Here is a 19,609-nt window from a genome sequence, read left to right on the forward strand (position 1 = left end):
CATGATTAGTATGGAAAATGCTTCATAAATCCAAACTCCAATAATCTCGGGTAGCATAAAGGATTCATCTCATTATGACTTTCTAACAGCCTTGTTAATTCTCAATTCACTAATCTGTGACCTTGAAAATTCCCTCTCTGCATTTCAGTAAAGCATTGATAGCTGAGTGAAACAGGGATGTATTCCAGCAAGGGCTACAGGTGACAGAATATATTTCAAAACACTCACTAGTTTTACATAAAATACTGGGCCTGACTAAATTAAATGAAATAACCAACTTTTCATAGATTATCATTCAGAATTTTTATTTTATCATTTTAAATCAAATACCATAATCTATCAATTAGTTTGTCACATGGAATCTTTTGCAAGGCTGCTCCCAGTCAATTACAGGAATAAAAGGGGTTCTGCTTTTCTGGGTTATTTCTCCTGATGTTATCTCTGAGATGAATTATCTGATTTTGGAACTGATTCCTACTGGCTATAAGCTTTTCAGACTGCTATTAACAATAAAAATCTTCAAGTGCATATACACACCCATACACAGACACACACATATAAAAAAAAATATATATATAGACACACACTTGTTAGTACAGACTTGTAGGTGTACATCTCCCGGTATCACTAATGTGGCTGCATAGTTTACTGAAGACTTGCACAAACATAACTTTGCTTATAACGTAGTTTGGGTAAGAAGGGAAAATGACTGAATATAAGAAATTCTGCCCAATTTCATTCAGGCTCAGGAGTTGGCTTTGCCTGTACTGCTTTTGAGTGTATTTTGAAAAAACATTTAAAACCCCTCTAAATGTAAATATGCCTTAAATAATCATCCTGCTTTTTTCCAACACTAGGCAGACAGCAGCTTATGCTATTTCTTAACGAAAAGGGACTATTGATCATAATTAGGTATTAAAATCTTAATTGTTAACTGCTACACTATCACAGCTACAAAATCCAGAGAATGAAAACATTTGTTTGCCATTATGCAACAACCATCACTATTGAAGTTTTATTAAAACTACACTGTATTACTGGCTGTGAAATGTAGTAGTTTTGATGCAAAATGGGTTAGTGCAGATGACATCATCAAGTGTTCCAAATTTAATTATTTTTGTTATTAATTTTACAACATGTCTGTTGATAGTCATATTCCATTACTGCAAAGTATAGTTGTATTTTATCAGTATACCTCTCCAAAAGGGCCCAAGTCGAGATGCATTTCAAAACATGCTCCTTTATACTCCCCTCTGCTGGTTTACCAGTGAGCATATTGACACATGGGGTACCACTGTGACTGACTGCCTCTGAGATCCCAAACAAAGGAGAGAAGAACAGAGCACAGGGGCACCTTAGAGCCACTGAAAGTCCTTGGTGAAGCTGGCAGAAGTGTTTTGCTCTTTAAAACTGCTGTGCATTACCATGCAGTGGTTTTCTGTACACCACTTTCAGAGAAAACACTCATACCCCCAGGCTGCTTCTATCCATCTCATCTGCACTCTCATGAGGAGGAGCCACCATTACCTCTCCCTAATTCTCAGCAGCAGAGCTCTGTCAGTGCAATATCCATGGAGGAAGCAGGTAAAGGGCAGAAAGGTAAGAATTTATTTCAGATTTCAAAACACTAGTGTATTTGACATAGCTGTTGGCACACCTGGGCTGTACTAGAAACAATGGCTCTAGGTGTGCAGAAGCACCAAAGCTGTCTGACCATCAGAAGGAAGCACATTATACTGTATAACTGAACCCTGGCATGGGGAGTCCACTGTTTGTTATAAAATTACAGAAACAAAAATGAGTCCTTTTTCTCCTTGATAACAGTTCTGCAGCTTGTCATGTTTTAGCTCCTGCCTATCCCAAGCACTGAGAGCACATCTTACAAACACATTAAGCAGGGACATTTGATGTGCATTTCCTATTCCCATTACTTTGATATTAATCTCTGCAAGGTTATGAATGAGTGGTCATGCAAGTCCTTTGCCCCCTCACACATGAGAGGTCTGCCCAGTTCTGTGGAGCAGAAGCAAGAAGCCTTCGTTAATCTAGCCACAATTTCTCACTTCAATAGTGTAGAAGAGCTAGATACGTTCCACATTCAAAGATGAAATTTCTTGAGCACCCATCACTTTTTAACTCCAGTCCAAGTTACAAACCTTTGAAAGTCATGTCAGTATATTTTAAATATGCTTTAGGTCTCAGCCCATTTAAAAAACATAGATGCCAGTATTTTATTTCCCTAGAAGTTTTTCACATGATATTAGGCAGTCTGTCAAAACTTTAGGATATTCTAAAAGAAGAAAAATGAAAGGCAACCAAGCTTCATTTTAGAAATTAAAGATAAACTAGAAAAGTAACATACCAACAGCCATCATGTAATCCCAGCGGTCTATGAGGCACATATTGAAGATCAGGTGGTCAGATGTTTGCCCTTGTCCAATGAGTGGAATGTTTCGCTCCAAATTTTGGGTTATTGCAGAAGTCCAGCCAACAAGAAACCAAAAGACTATCAGTAGAATAACAGCCAGCATCCTCATCACTCGCCCACCTGTCATGTATGGAATACGCTGAGCAGTTCGGGACAGGAATACCTTCAAAACCCTGAAAAATTCAGACAGTGCAGAATTCAGAAGAACACTAGCAGTGTCACAGGAATTAGATTTTCATTTTATTTCATTATCATATTATTTAAAAAAATTATCAACATTCTTTCCCCTGACGGTATGCACAAGACTGAAATCTGGAACATTATTATTTTCATATTCACCGTATTTAAATGCAATTGATTGCTGCCTAGAGAGTGCTATGCAGCAATAATAGAAAATATCAGCTATGCTTATGTTAGAGATATGCATTCACATGCTGTGTTGTCAAGCTGGTTTGTACCTTCCAGCTCTCAGAGGAAGACTTCTGGTTTTGAAAAAGGGAAGGTCATTTCCATAACATAGCAACCACATGTGAGATTTCATTTTGATGCTGTCTGTCTGTTTATTCCCAATCATGCTATTTTCAGAGAGAAAGTTAGCAGTTCTTGGATAATTTTCCCATTGGGCTTGATCCTTCTGAGCCAGTAACCTACTCCTCGGAGAAAAAAATTGAGGAAGGCACTTTATGTTAATTAAGTTGTTTCTGACTTGTTTAGATGCAACAACATGTTTTCTGAGCTGAGAGAGAACCGTCACAAGAAAAGCCACATCATATGTCAGGGACATATACCATGTAACAGCCTCTGAATATGTAACACTCACTTTAAAAATATTTGCACTTACTGTTAGGTTAGGTTTAGTCCTGCCAAGAACTGTTCAAGGAAATATCACCTGCATTTTCTACCCATCACCACCTGCTAAAGCAGAAAAAGGCACTGTTGGGAGCATGAGGACAACCAAAATTTGAGGAAATTACTTCAGGAAGAGGGAGTAGTTTGACTCTTCACATAGCACAGAATATCTCTTTGTGTTGCCTGCAGCACAGGATCTGTCAGAAGCACCTAACCTTCTCCTAGTGTTTTCCTATGAGAAAAGGAGGCTGCAGGGGCTGCCACTGCAGTGCTCCTGCCTTGACCCTGACAAGCTGCCAAGGCTGGGCAGTGAGGAAAGGCTATCATAAAAGTCTTCATGTACCCAACCCTTTAGAAGAGGATGGGCTGAAGTTTAACGGCTGTTTTAGAGATTGGGGTGAGGAGCCTTTCACAGTGAAGAGGTGAGCTGTTCCAGTGATTTTGTCCTCAAAACCATGGTGGTTTCTGATTCCTGATCATGAGCATGTCCAGTGAATACTCTTGATATCCATGAAAGGACAAATTATCACTGAGATTAAGGGAACTTGAATTTTTTCAGAAAGTTGAGTTTTTAAATGCCCTTGTCAGTTCTCAAGTCTTGTCAGTGTACCAAGCAGCAAGACACCTCCCAAGCTGTTCCACAGCCTGGCTCACCTTTTCAGAAAAAAAAAATAAAAAAATCACTCTCCAGATTAATATTTATGCTTATATTTGTCTAAGAGAAGGCAGAGGCAACTGGCATTGCCTCTCAAACAAATAATAGAGCAGTGTCTTTTAAGGCAGAAGCACAAAAACTTTTCCACATCCATAAAAATGAATCATCGTTTGACTACAAACACAGCCTTCACAGTGTGCATTAGGTGAAGTCAGAGATCTTAATATGTTCAACATTATTCAGCTGTTTCCCTCCCAACAGTTACTCCACAGGGAGTCACAGTTTTTGATCTTTCCATGTTTGATGGATGTTCTGCTCTCCTTTTACAGATGCTAAGTGTTTTATGTTGGAAGCAGCTTCCCAAAGACTTCAGGCAGGATAGACAGAAAGCTCCATAGAGGCAAGGCAGGTGACTTCCCTCTGCATTGCTCAGCCACAGCACTACTGTTCCAGGGCAGCACTGGTAAATCCTTGTTTTTAGAACACTAAAAATAAGTAAGCAAGGGCTTTCCTCCTCCCTGTTATGAATGCTGATCAATACTTAGCTTCTCTGAAGGGAAGGAAAAGGTATTTCTTTTTGTAGTGAACTGGAAAACACCATCTTTTCACAGCTATGCTTTGCCTTTTGAGAAAAATCTCATCATACATGTTTATGGAGGTTTAAGAATTAGAGAAATCATATGAACCAGCTAAGAACCATTAGAAAATTTTTTTCTTCTTTGTATTTTGGTCCTCCAAAGTCAATTCTTGGTGATTCTACTGAAAGCCAACATGTGAACCTTTTCTAGACATAAGAAGGCAGGACCCATTACAGTTTTTTCTATACTAGTTCACGAACTGCTGATTGTGAGACAGCTTTCTAAGGTGGGCAACTGTTGCACTATTGATCTAAGTACAGTAAAAAAAACCCACCACATTTTGCAGTACAGTAGTCAAACCCCCTTCTTTTTTTCTCATCTTTTTCACAAATAGAACTGTCCACCACCACCACTATTTCTTCCTTGGACCTACAGTCCTACAGGTAATCCAACCTTTACACTTTTGTTTTCAAAAATTCTTTTTCTGAGAAGCTGTAAGGAAAGCTGAGTTATATTTGCAGTGTTGAAAATCTCCTTTCCAGAGGCTGTGGCATAAAGTACTCAACCAAAACGCAAGCTTCGGAGTTGCAACGTGAATCCAAACCCGCATTGCATACCACTTCAACACTGGCCGATGAGCTCTGTCTCTTCTCATCTCCTACGTATTACTGCACATGTATCAAAGCAGAGCGAAGTGCCCTGGAGTTTCCCCTCCCAAGAGCATGCCTACTCACCAGGCTGGCGGATCATTCTCCTTCCTGTACCTCTGACTCATAAACTATCAAACTTTACCATAGAAAGTTGAATCACTGCAATATGAGACCAAATTGCCTTAGCAAACATGTATTGTCTGATGACTGGTACCCTCCATCAGAAAACTGGGGAGTTCTTGATTGAAGTCCCTGCCCTGAGTTCTGGGTAGACAATGCTCAGTTCCCTTTTTCCACACTGTTCTATATCTATATATTGGGTTGAACTAGCTATTGAACAAATTAGTGAGACTTCTCACAGGGGAGTAAGGAGTGGAGTTGGTGGGCTGCATCTATACTGGGAAATTAAATATGCCCGGGATTGTCCCTGGCACTGATGCCAACTGACACAGAACAGCCAGCATCCATAATATTACCCGCCAACACAGGATGGCTGCATGCAAACTGCCCCCTGCAATGGCCTGTGACAGCTCCTGAATCACACTGGGAAACAGCTTGGGAGCAGTCAGGCTAGCATGGGTCAAGGGCAGGCAAGGGACCACTAAAACAATTTGTCAGGACAGAGGATGGGGTTCCAGCAACCAGGAATGTTCTCTGATGCTGCTTTTATGAATACAGATGTAGCCCTGGATTCAAATCCCTGAGCAAATTAATGTTTAATTATGAGTATCAAGTAAGGCAATGTCAGCTGGAAAGACTCCTCCTCCTCCAGTCCTGTCTATCCCCAAAATGCCCTGGTAGAAGCTTAGGGCACTGTTTGAGACATATGGCGTCTGATCTAAGGCAGAAGAGGCAACTTAACCATCTTCCTCAGCATCTTGTAGCTCTTTTCCCAGCTAAAACCATACAGCATATGCAATCCCTTTTATGTGCCATTGTTGGATAATCAAACCATCATTTTCAGTGACATGTCATAAGCTCTGTTTACAGGCATATCAGACAGAACACTGCAATGTGCTCTACCTGCTTTGCTGGAAGACACAGCTGCCTTCAAGCAAAGCTTTGACCTACAGATAGCTACAGGCAGCATTAAAGCTGATATGCAACAGCCATCCTTTTTACAGAGTAAACTCAGAGCACAGTTCAGGCTGAATGAACTGCTTGGAGACCACTGCAGGTAACTCTCAACTCTGCCAGCTGCATTGCCAAGTCTGGGAAGAATTAAGCTATATGGTCTGAGGGTTTTTTGGGGGGCCTGGCTCCATATAAATGAACAGAGAGCTTGGTTGCACAAACTGAGAGCTGAGAGCCAAGGGAAGCCCAGCAGCTGGGAAGAGAAGCGATGCTGCAAGTGGATCTGAAGCAGAGGGACAGTGTGCTGGTTCACAAGACTGGCTGGGATCACCAGCTTGGAAACAGCAAGGAACGCACATGGCTGCTGCTGTAGAAGTTACATCCTGAGATGTAATGTGTAACCTTAGAAAATAAATCAAACCATACTAAATTTTCATGTCATATCAATAATCTGTCCTGTGAACAGAAAACATGGCCCCCAACTATGAGCTAACTGCATAAGCATCAGGAACAACAGGTGAAGGATCCTACTTGGACAGCAACAACCTGGCACAGTTTATTTTTTATCTCTAGCATCTGTCGTTTTGTGGCTTTACTGAGTCATCCTGTCAAACTGTTCTGTTTCAGACTGATGATTTTTATTGTGATACAAAAGCTACATCAGAAAGATAACAGGTCAAGCTCTTATGAAGTATACTGCCCTCCCTGCCCTCCCTCCTCTGGTGCAGGGATTATGTCTTGCCTGCTTTTTCTGGAGTAACATGTCACTAGTTACTTCAAGTTTGTAAACTGATGTGATTCTACTAAAAGCAAAGAGGTACTGATGGCACATGTATGGCACCATATCAATATAAAAGAGAGTCTACACTTCACACTTGACACACAGGCGCACACACATACCCAAATACTGCGTGTAGACTTTATTTCCACATCAGGAAAGACGACTGAAGAAAGAACATCAGCACTTAAGGGCCAAGACCTCACAAATCACATTTAGATGCACTCTTATCACCAGTTACTGGCTCTCAGCTGGAAAGGATAAAACCCAACTGAGAGAGAGAAATGAATAGCCTTTTAAACCACATCCCATCTGAAAGTCTCCAAGTTAGTTATTGTCTACTTCTGAAGTGATTTCTTAAGATCTCAGCATAGAACAGACATGAAGTCCAGCACTTCAGAAGATACTCGCTGAAACTGGAATGATTTTTTGCTTTATTGAGTCTGACCATATTGAACCTGAGCAACCTGGGCTGAGAGCTATGCTATGTCAACAGCATGACAACGGCATGGCAAGACCTGCATTATATGCATCATGTCCTGTCCAGTGAAAAGGTACAACAGCTAGAAAAATAAGTTCTCACCATTATTTGGGTGTATGAATACTTCTGAGAGTTCCCATCCTGTGTGTAGCCAGAAAACTTGGCTACATATCACAGATAGCCATCTCAACTCCTTCAGACCACAATTGCAATAAATCCAAGTGTAGATAATAGGATCTCCCAGATTTTCCATTTCAGAAAGAATTTTGTAATAGCGAATACACTGTCAAGAAGACTATTGCCATGAAAGGCAACAAATTCTTAGAAGAATTGACTAACCCTTCCAAATGCACTGGATTTTGTTATGGTAACAGCACAAGCTGGTTTAAGGCTAGTCTGCATAGTGAGATCAGGTAATGGTATCATAAGCTTGTTAGATAGTTACAAAGTAAACCCTATGTACAAATGGTACAGGAAACACAGGGAGGGAGATTGTGCTGTAGGATTGTTTCCTCTGTACTGGAAATGTGCCTGGCCCCAAATCCTCACCTGGGGGATTGTGGTTAATAAATGGCAATATTCGTATCTGAGGATATCCTGATGGTACATCTACAAATTACCAATGAGATAATCTTGTGTACTGAATGATCAGGAAAACAGTGGTGTCCCTTCTCCTTAACAAATTATATTTACTTTTAAAAATGTGATTTTGAAAGTATAGTTTCCTTGATATCTTCCGTAGAGTTTGAAAGTGACTTCCTATTGTGGAAAAGTAATGTAACACAAATTTATTAGATGTATGGCTAGAAAAACAAGCTGTGAAGATGAGTTTAAAAATATATTTTACCTCAGTGCCTAGTAAAAACTACCATTAGTAAGCAAAGACACATGGATCATGTCTTAATGCTGACCTGATCCGTACAGCAGTTTCCCAGATTAATTTTAATACTACATGTATAAAGGTAATTCTACAGTGCTTAAATGAAGGTTCCCCTTCTGGGTCAGTGTATAGGAGATAAACTGTGCTGCCATAATTTCCAAGAGTTTGAGCAGACTGAGGAAGGAGGGAGGGAAATCACATGCCATTCAAGGGAAGGCTCTGGGTATCAGGATGCAGCAGCAGTCCAACAGGTTTCCCACCACAGTCAGAACCACTCACTCAGTTCCATGTGAACAGCACTGGACTCTCTGTCTCATGCATATTTAATAACATAGAAAGAGTCTAAAAATATGACTCGCTTTGATGAAAACGTATTGATTTGAAGTAGCTTTTGTCTGTCAATGTGTAGGTAAGCCTGGAATGAGCAAACAAAATGATTTGTTATTTCTTTAAATGTAACCTAGATTCTGATATTTTTCCATGCTATATATATGCTTTATTTTTTCCTTTTACCTGCAAGTCTAAATTCCCACCTGAGAAAAGCTCAATTTCCTTGTGGACTACAGATCAAAAAGCTTTCTCTGCCTGCAGTCAGTTCCAAGAACTGTAGCTGGAGTCTTCTGACAGACCAGCTGAGGTTTGCTTTTCCCCAGTGCTTCCTTGCTCCCCAGATCACTGCCCTGCTGCCCTCACCTGTTCTGGCTGCCTGCAAACTCCCATTGCAGGAGACAGTGAAACTGTGTGTGTGTGTGTTGCTTTTTGAAGTGCTTTTGTTCACATCACCATATCATCCAGGTAGATCTCATCAGAAATGTCTGTTCCTCAACTGGACTTGCCCATCCTGGGTGTGTCCTGATGGATGTACCAAGCACTGGGGAGCTGAGAGGTAAGAAGACTCAACAAGGGGACTTGACATGTCACGTAACTAGGTTTCAGTGATGCAGACCAAGTCTCCTTATTTATGAAATCCTCATCTGCTTTGTGCTAATTATCTCTTGTAATAAACCACTTACTGCACTAATACCCCCATGAATCCTGCTGAGATTAGCAGAACTACAGAGTGTCAGTGAAACATCTGACCCTCTGCTGTAAAACTCTGACCAGGCAGAGCACATTGTGACTATGCAAACCCTTAAATAAGAAGCCCATCAATCTGTCCCCAGACAACTAGCAGTGACACGTCTCCTGTCTGTCAACTATTTGGGTTTAAGGCTACATCACACAGTTGCTTTCGTGGCACCAAAGCCAAGAGCTCACAACCACAAAATCCTATGTGAAATTCCTAAAATTCTGAAAATTCCAGGTCCTTGGATAGGCACAAAGACATCTGAGTCTGCTACTGAATGGTTAACATAGCCATTTCCATAATTTCCTCCTTATAGTTATGTTTAAATAACTACATCCCTCACTTGTTAAAAATGAGGTCAGCAACTCAGACATTTTTCTCCATAAGCAAATCAATCCTGTTGAGCTCTTCATTCAAATTTGAGGAGGTTTTGTGGCAGAAACCTTAATTCATAGATTAAGACTCCTGTTGCTAGTAGTTTAGACTGAAGATTATAAATCCTGCAGCCTATATACAAGCTTTGGCTAAGCTAATTATTTGCTTCTTAAATATCATCAGGTGGTTATTATCTTTTTGCAAATCTAAAGCCATTCAGTTCTTTACCCTTATCAAAGACTTTTAGAACAGGCAGTACAAAAGATCTCAAGGTCACTACTTATCAGGAAGCTTACACCGCAAAAACAGATGCAAGAACTGCCTCCTGGTAATCCTTTCCTACAACAGGTCAACAACATTTTCAAGGCTTTCATTATGAAATTTGCTTCACAGAGCGCTGTGGAGCTGAACGTACAAAAGCCAACTCTCCTCATGATCCCAGCTTAGAATGTTTCATTTAACAAAGGCTGATGAGTAAAACCAGCCAGGACGACACAAATTCCCCTCCTTGTTAGTACTGCTCCATACAGGCATCCTCTCCCATTGAAAATATTCACAGACAATTACAACAACATTTTTAAATGTCAAGAGGCATTTTCTAGTGATCAGCAATAAGGTAGCCGGTCAAAACCTTATGCCAAAGCTTGAATTTTTGTTTTTAAAATAGTCACGCTACAGGCAGGGAAAGTCTTGCCACAGATAAAGCCCAAATCCAGGCCAAAGTAAATTTGGGAGTGTCTACATATCTTGATACAGAAAGATTTTCTTTCCGTTCTTTTTCTCCTCACTTTGCTGTCAAGCATTGTACTTCTGATGAGAGAATGATAAGCCCACATAAAAAGACAGTACCTTTCCAGCATTTTTAATGGAGCCAGAAAACCAAAGTACGTACTTCCTTTGAAACTAAAGACAGTAGATATTCTGATATATTTGCATGATGTGAAAAGTTGCTGCTTTAAGAAAAACAATACATAGGAAAATTTCAATAGGACCTTAAGATTTAAAGGGGGCCACAGGGAAGATGAGGAGGGATGCTTTATCAGGGAGTGTAGTGATAGGACACTGGGTAACAGTTTTAAACTGGAAGAGGGTAGATTTAGATTAGATATAAAGAAGAACTTCTCTACTGTGAGGGTGGTGAGACAGTGGAACAGGTTGCCCACAGAAGATATGGATATCCCCTACCTGGAAGGGTTCAAAGCAACCTCATCAGTGGAAGTTGTCCCTGCCCATGGCAGGGAGGTTGGGCTGGATCTTCTTTAGGGTCCCTTCCAACTCAAATCATTTTATGATTCTATGATTTAGCAGCCATAGCAGCTGCACTACATGTTTTACCACTTTTAAAATTTGTTAGATTAATTTATTAAGGTACTATATAAGGAGAATGCAGTTTTTATCTGGATCAAAAAGCAGTGCACAAAAATTTAGTGGACTTGAGTGAACTACAATTCACTGTGCTAGCCATTGCTTATTGTGAGGACTGAACTACATATCCATAGCAAATTTACAGATCGCTGTACTTTGCTTTTTGAGAAACGCACTAAACAATAGTCAGTAACTGAAAGAAAGCAACCTAAACATAATTTCACAAATAAATGTTTTAATGTCCATAGATGGGGGCTTCATTGTTTCTCCTTTGTATCCCATTATACATGTGGTTAATATGACATTGTAACTGTTAGTTCATGTGTACTACATTGTGGATTGAACAAGATAAAAAGATTTCAATAAAAAGATCTCATTAATTTACATATTTTTTAATGTCTAATTCATTTTATGCTGCAAGTAAAGCAGCATAAAATTAAACGTGCTGTTATGTGATCTCTTTTGTCTTATTAACTGCTTTAACAACATCGAAAACTATTAATGGTGCTCTTCTAGAAAGTTCTGAATTTTCTAAAGCAGGATCTGAGATCCTACACCTCGCAGGCCAGATGTAGCTCTTCATTTCACCCAGGCTGGGCAGTTACTGGCTGACATCCCTGGGACTCCATTCATGCACAGATCAGTACAGGTGTTTGCATGGTCTCCCTGGCCCCAGCAACAAGAAGGTTCCTCATCCCTGCTCTAAAGGAACAAACTTGTTGATTTACAAAATCTAATCACAGAGTTTGAGTTTGGATTTGTCATCACAGGAGCTTCAGTGACCAAATGGTTTCTCTGAATCTTTCTCACTTGCAGGAGATGAAAAGCAGAGCAAAGTTAGTTTCTGCTTAGGAGTGGAACTGTGCTTTCCTTACAGTTTTTCATGTTGACAAGATTTGCTTAAGGATCTTCAAACTCCATGTGACATCTGGTATTAGCTATATTTGTAAGATACTAAAGATACAATTCTTTAAGAAACGATGGGGACCCTAGACTTCTCTGACAGAAATGATTTTGTTGTGTCTGTCAATGGACTGCTGAGCAAGCTCAGGAAGATCTGGGAGATGGCAGAGGGTGACAGTAGGAGACCTGGAGCAGATCCAGAAGCCTGGAAATCAAAATTTCCAGGAACCAGAAAAGACTGTGGAGAGCTTAATATAACTTCAAAAGTCACTAAGCTGGATCAAATCAAGACCTGCTCTGCAAGGGTATTGTACACGAGTAAAGAATTAGGCACAAACACTACTATTTCTGGTCTGATATATCTAGTTGTCTTGAGTTTTTTCCATTAAAAAAATCCATCACCTTGACTGGTCAGACTGGACAGAGGTGTGTCTCTGGTCAATTAATTTTCTCAGTTTTCTCTTGGCTTCTTTGGAATAGGTTCCTGCAGGAGAAGGTGCATATAGCTCAAAGCTGTTGCTGACTGTGGGTCTAGCTGCATTGTCAGAGGATACTCAAGAGAAGTACTTTTTAAAATAAACTGTTTTAAATATATTGCTGTGGGGTGCTCACTAAAGCACTACGCACAAAATCTTTTGGCACAAAAGCATCTCCTCATAAATTTGCTTGCAAGCACTTGTTTCCTTTTCTGCTGTGAAATGATGTTCCTACACACTACTTTGAAATGGCAATCCATTATTAAAGATGCAGGAAGCAGACATCAGCAACTGAAGGGACAGGAACCTCTCCCATCTTTATAAAATGTAACACATCGAAATTTTTACACGCTTTTATTTCTTACATATCTTTTGAGGCATGTGTTTTCCTTTCACTTTCCTTCTGTCAGAATGTTTCAGTGATGGAAGTTACTGTGAACTGGTTAAGAGAGGTTCATACAGCTGCTTCCATATTGGATGACCAGAAGCATGTGCACCTTTACATATCCAAATAAAGCCATATAAATGTTCACTTTTTTTTATCACATCATCGTCCCAATCTTATAACTTCATTGCTAATCATGGAAACCTTATTTTAAAAAATAAATAAAATTAATGAATTTCACCCAACAGTGATGAAATTTACACAGTGGAATTTCCAAAATCCATTCTTTTCCTTCAAATTAATACAGTTAACATGGGGAAAAATCACTTCTTCTACTAGTCCATATAAATTAACCATGCAGAGTTCTTACATATCAGCCCTCAAAGTTATCTACTTTTTTCTAACAAAATAAGAGTTAAGTAATCATGAACAAGAACAATCCAAATCTACGTTTCTTTTCAACCATGAAGACACTGAGGAAGATACACTGAAAGGTCCAGTCTTTGATGTGTTCTGCTCTCATTTACATGCATTCATTACCATGGCAAATAATCAAACAGCACAGATATAACAAAAAGAACTTGTCCTAGTATTTTACTTCCTTTAGGTGTAAGAAAAAGTAATCACGCCCACTGGATACAATCCTGCTCTCAGATCCACAATGCAGACTCCTGTACTTCAGCAGAGCTCAAGAGGTCCTGAGTTGCCAACACTCTTATTATATGATGTAAAGCTGACAGTGGTTAATGAAACATGGTACAGAAAGCTGCAGAAAGACACATAACTGTAATATCTAGTTATAATATTTGTTGATACTTTTGTGTCCATTTTAATAAAATAAATGTTAACCACTTTATAATGTGATTGACAGGCAGCAGTGTTTTATATCAGCTGTACTGAAAAAAGCAGCTCTTTATCAGTATTGTGTTCTCCTTCCACTTGTGGAAGAAATATTAACTTTATCTTGTAGTTGTGCATGCAGGTATCATGGCTAAGACTTTCACATGTATTTGAAAGGAAAGTTTATTCTTCAGTTTGTCTGCAAAAAATAGGATTCAAGCCACTCTTACCACAGATAAAATCAGGAACATCTCCACCTGCCACAAGATATAGCAGTGTTACCACCAATAGAAATTGAGACCATAAACAATGCTAATTTATTTGCATTAAATTTCCATGTGATAAACTATTGTTATTATTAACAATATTGCTCTGCGAATGTGCACCTGGAGTAGATTACACTGAAGGGAATGAAAATCCTGGCGAGGGTATTAAAGCTCATCTGGGGAGTTGTTGTGTCTCTCGTCAATTAATTCACAGAATGACAGAACAGTCAAGGTTGGAAGGGAGAGATTAAGAAACTGCCTAATCCAACCCTCCTGATCAAAGATGGATCAGGGAGAGCAGGTTACTCAGGGTCTTGTACGGTTGGGTTTTGAGGTACTGGTCTATGCTAAGCATCTCCTACAGTGGGAAGAGGAAGAGGCCAGTTGCTGGCATGGAGAAGCAGTGACCCTCTTGTAGAATAAAAAGTCCAACCTGCAAGTTAAATACCAAAGAATTCCACAGAAGCTTCATGTATTTCAGTGCAACTTCTCACAGGAGATACTTAAGATGCAGGAACAACATCGCATATAAACACACCTCTATCAATATAGAGGTGCAGATATGGCTATTAAAGTTGCAGTACTACCTGCAGATCTCCCCTTGCTTTGGTAGTCTTACTTTACATTTTTTAATTCTCCATTCTCAAAAGCAACAATGACAAGAGCTTCCAAGCCTTCACTTCAGACTCCTATCTTTTCTTCTGAATGCAGAGGACAAACAGACATTAGCTGGTAACCAAGATGCTACTCACATAAATTCCCTAACATATAGCCCAATTTAGAATTCCTTCTTAGCATTCACTAAGAACTTTAGAAAAAAAGGAAATTCAACAGTAAAGGCAAACAGATCAAAATAGAATTTTTTAGGTCCAATATCACTCATACTCCAGCATGTCAAACACCTCTCCTGATGGAACAGCAAGTAGAGCAGTGACTGTATTAGAAAACGAACATCAGTACATGCACAGCAGTTTCTCAGCTAAAGCAGAAAACAAATTCTGGACAGAGCAAAGTCAAATATGGAAGAAAGAATATCTTCTGTTTATAATACTATAGAAAAGGAACAAATAACTAAAAAATCCAGCAACCAAAAAAGCCCCAGCTGTATAAAATCAACATCTGAAAAACTGTTGAATAGTGATAGATTCTTCTGCTCCGATTAGCTTCAGCTTAGCTCATACACAGCAATGCAGACCAGCCCCGTGTTTTTGCATATGCTATTTCTGTGTGGATCTGACATGCTACTGACTATTGTTATTGAAAAGATCAGTTACATTAGTGCTCTGGAGGAGATAAATTGTGTTCTGTATCATCTTTTCTCAACATGTCATATAAAACACAACACACAATTAAAGGAAATTTAAAGAATTGTAGTCCAGAATCACTGTATAGTGTCAGCAGTATCTGAATAAAATGAGTCCTTTCATAAACTTCCATGTTTTATTGCCAGGTAAATGTTCATTCAACTATGTTTACTCTCAATATGTGTAAGCATGTGTAGCAATCAGAAAAAATTGCTAATTAAGTTAATCACGAACACTTCTGAGAAAGTTACTGTTTCCTGGAAGCTAGTTTCTGAATGTCCGTCTGAATTAAAATTTTGTGAAAATAATTAAAGTTGCATGTCTTGACAAATACTTGCTGTTCCCTCTCCCGTGCTGCATAACACCACACTGCTAGGAATCTGTCTCTACAGCTAGGACTACCCCCTGAAGCGACATCACTAACGGTGTCCTTAAAAATAACTGCTGATCACAAGACTGGATGGGTACAGGCACTTTGGGAAGGACAGACTGGAAGGGCAAGTTGCTCTGTGAGAGGGCAGCTGGGAAGTATGAAGCTCTGCCTTCGGACGCTGGCTGAGCCAGCTGAGAGCTTATGGTGACACTGTGGTGGCTGTCTGCTACAGGCTGCCTTATCAGGAATACAAAGATAGTAGCTCCTGAGGTAGGCCTTTTTCAGACAATTGGTGGAAGCCTCATGCTCACAGGTCCTGGTCCTCATGAGGGTTTTCAGCCCCCCCATATCTGCTGAAAGTGCAACACAGCAGGGCACAGGCAGCCCAGGAGGTTTCTGAAATGTGCTAATAACTTCTTGATGCAGATGACTGATGAGCCAAGCAAGAGAGACACTCTGCTGGACCTCAGGCTTACAGAGAAGGAAGAACTGCTGCGGCTGTGAAGGCCAGGCATGACCTTGGCTGCAGTGACCATGAATGGTGGAGTTCAGGATCCTGAGGGAAGGGGAAAAATCTTTAAGCTCTTCCATGTGCAGGAATGGACCATACAATGTATGGAAAATAAAGCAAAGGTGTCAGAAGGCGTGCATGGATGGGCAGGGAGCTCCTAACTAAACTCAGACATAAAAAGGAAGTGTACAAGAAGTGGGAAGAGGATGCAGGTGACCCAGGAGGGATACAGGGACACTGTCTGAGCATACAGCAATGGATTTAGGGAAGCCAAAACCTACCTGGAGTTCAGTCTGGTGAGGGCAGATTCAGCTGGCAACAAGAAAGGCTTCTATAGGTATAATAGTAGGGAAAAAAAAAAAAAAAAAAAAAGCCTAGGGAAAATGCAGGCCCACTGCTGAATGATGCAAGTACCTGGTGGCAAATGACACAGAAAGGACTGAAATTTCACCTTAGTTTTTACTAGTAGAATGTGCTTTCAGGAATCCCAAGTCCCCAAGACCAACGCAGGAAGATTTAACCTTGATGGAGAAGAATCAGGTTAGGGAACAATTAAGTGAACGGGATATACTGAAGTCCATTCATGGGATGTGACAAGATGTGGCCAATGTAATTGAGAGGCCATGCTCAATACTCTTTGAAAGGTCATGGTGATCACAGGAGGTTTCTATTGACTGGAAGAAAGCAAATGTCACTATGACCTTCAAGAAAGGCAAGGAAGATCCCAGGAATTACAGGCTGGTCAAACTCATCTCAATCCTTGGAAAGGTGACAGAAATAAATCCTCCTGGAAACCTTTTCCAAACACATGAAAGACAAAGTAACTGGGAGTAGTAAGCATGGATTTATGAAGATGAAATCAAGCCTGACTGACCTGATAATCTTCTTCAAGGAGATGACTAGCTTGCTGAGGAAAGAGCTTGTTTATCCTAAGGGAATCTTAAGATGAACTTATTTTATCTTAAGGGACTAGTTTGCTGAGGGAAGATGGTGTTTATCTTAACACCTTTGACAGTTTTCTATGAAATCCTCACAGACACACAGACACATAGAATATGGGCAGACACTAGAATACATTGTTCTGAAAGGTTGGAGGTTGTGGATCTTCATCCTTGCAAAAATTCAGAACCTGACTGTACATGGCTCTGAGCATCCTGCTCTGAGCGGGTGGGTTGGACTATATGATCTCCAGAGGTCCTTGCCAACTTCAACTCTTCTGTGATTTTGTGATCTTTGTGTAGTCAGTATACAGAAGTATAGGTAGATGGAAGAAACAGTCACCAAGATTTTCTTAGTATGCTTTCTGCAACAAGCTTTTTTATTCAGGCCTTAAATCTTAAGATTTAATATACTTTAGAAGTGTATTAACATTAAAAGTATAGTTAGCATTAGAAGCTCTTTTGTATAACTTGTTCTGTGAACTTCTTTAGAGCTTTGACCAAATATTCCACAAAGTATCACAAATTCTGCTCTCAGGGGCCCATGAAAGTACATATTTTCACTTTCATTTTCCAGATTTATTACTAGACAACACTGTCATCCATTCTAATGAAGAGGATAATGCAATACTCATACTCCCCTCCAAGGTCATATATATCAATGCAGCAGACACCTTCAATAAATAAATTAAACATTTTGTTCATTTGTCATTCTGCAGTAAAATATTCATGTTAAAAAAGTTAACTGCAAGAAACACTAACTCTCATCTTCCGTGTTTCCTCTCACATGCACAAAAAGAAATAGCATGAACTGACAAGCTGAATTCTGAAAAGTGTTACATTGTATGTTCACCATAAAATAATGAAAAAAACTACAATTTAAATTACAGTCAAAGGTTTAGTTGTCAAGGGTTCTAAGACAATCTAGAAAAACAAGAATAATATGTCTATTTAAAGAAAAGCAGAATTAAAATTATTCTGCCATTCTGAAGGAGCATTAAACAAGAACACAGGAGAGCTAATCTAAATGCCACAATTTTCAGGAAGAAAGAGAAAGGTTTATTACTATGAGATAGATAAAATATTCAGAGATTCTCACTGAAATAAAACGTAAATGATGTAAAAGATTCAGACCCAGGCAATCTACTCACATACAGCAATGAGACCCTACTGGCAACAAAATGACTGAACAGAATGAGAGGAAAATGCAATAAGCATGAAGCTCCGTAAAATCTGCAAAGATGAGGTAAGCAGGAAAAGTCCCAGCTCCACTTTGAGGTCACACACACAGAAGAAAAGTGTTGACAGCCATGATTTCTTTTTAAAGAGTAGTTGTTTAAACAGAAATATTCCAATCAGAGAGACATCAAAACATGCTAAGAAATGCAGTGGCCTTGCTTCACAACCAAGTAAGTCAAAGAAATAAACACGGAAAAAAGGGGGAATTCATGAGACTGCTTTGTTATTAACAGTCAGACATTGACCCAAATTCAGACTTGGTGACACCCATGCAACAAGAGCTAACCACACAAAAACCAGATTTGGACTCCTGAATAGTGCAAGCAGCTTAAAAGTGGTGTTTCATGTAGCATGAAGATGAAAATAAAACAAATTGGCCCAGTCTAACTCAACATGGAGACAAAAGGGAACAGAAAACATGGTTTGATTTTAGTGAAAATATTCCTGAGATACTTCATTTGGTTTCTTTAGTCTACCTGACAAGTCCCGCACATGGCATTGATGACTCTGACTTTTCACGCTAATGCAGAAGCATGATAACAGACCTGAGGCTTTCCAGGGCAGGACATGCAACCAGCCCCTCTTACATCTGAGCCTGCTAGGGCTGCATCCAGGCTGCAACAAGCTAGGAAACAGCTAAGCTTAAATGCTCATTGCTTTCTGAGAAGATAGCTATAAAATCCATCTCACTAGTTTTGATTTTCAGTATCTTTCAGGTTATTCATTTTTGCTATTCTTGACAGTCTAGTGTTCATTCCAGAAGTTGGAGAGCCCACTCAGCAAACACTTTCGGGATTTGGGATAAATAGTATTGTTTGGGTTTGAAGGATGATCTCTATCAGTGGCTTTAATACAGTCACTATGCTTCTACTAACAAGGTGCAGAAAACGACTACAAAGGTCACTGATTTGATTTATAAATTCTACATTTTTTCTTACAAAAAGATTCACAGCTGAAGTCTAAAGGGCTCTGTGTTGGGTTTTTTGTTTGTTTGTTTGTTTTTCCCAGAAAGCCTGCGTGCTCTGGCTGGACAGCACGTTTAACAGACACACCGCATTCTGGCCACTACATGACTCCATACAAGAACGTGTTTGCCAGCTGTGGGGACCGGCGCCTTTAGAGAGGTTTGGCAGAAAGTGACTGCAGCTGGTAGCTGTGCCCCTCCTGTCAGGCAACACTGACTGGATTGTGCCCA

At 39.8% G+C, this 19,609-nt stretch overlaps 1 protein-coding gene across 2 annotated transcripts in view; it reads right to left on the bottom strand.

Annotated features, from left to right (window-relative positions):
* Positions 1 to 19,609, bottom strand: part of GPR158 (G protein-coupled receptor 158) — a 203,835-nt gene that overhangs the window by 19,304 nt on the left and 164,922 nt on the right. For both annotated transcript variants that reach the window (XM_074900127.1, XM_074900126.1), the window contains exon 7: positions 2,363 to 2,601. In XM_074900127.1, the coding sequence (XP_074756228.1) occupies positions 2,363 to 2,601 (239 nt within the window). The remainder of the gene's footprint in view (positions 1 to 2,362; positions 2,602 to 19,609) is intronic.

The sequence above is a fragment of the Athene noctua genome, chromosome 2, assembly GCF_965140245.1.
Source record: "Athene noctua chromosome 2, bAthNoc1.hap1.1, whole genome shotgun sequence".
NCBI lineage: Eukaryota > Metazoa > Chordata > Aves > Strigiformes > Strigidae > Athene > Athene noctua.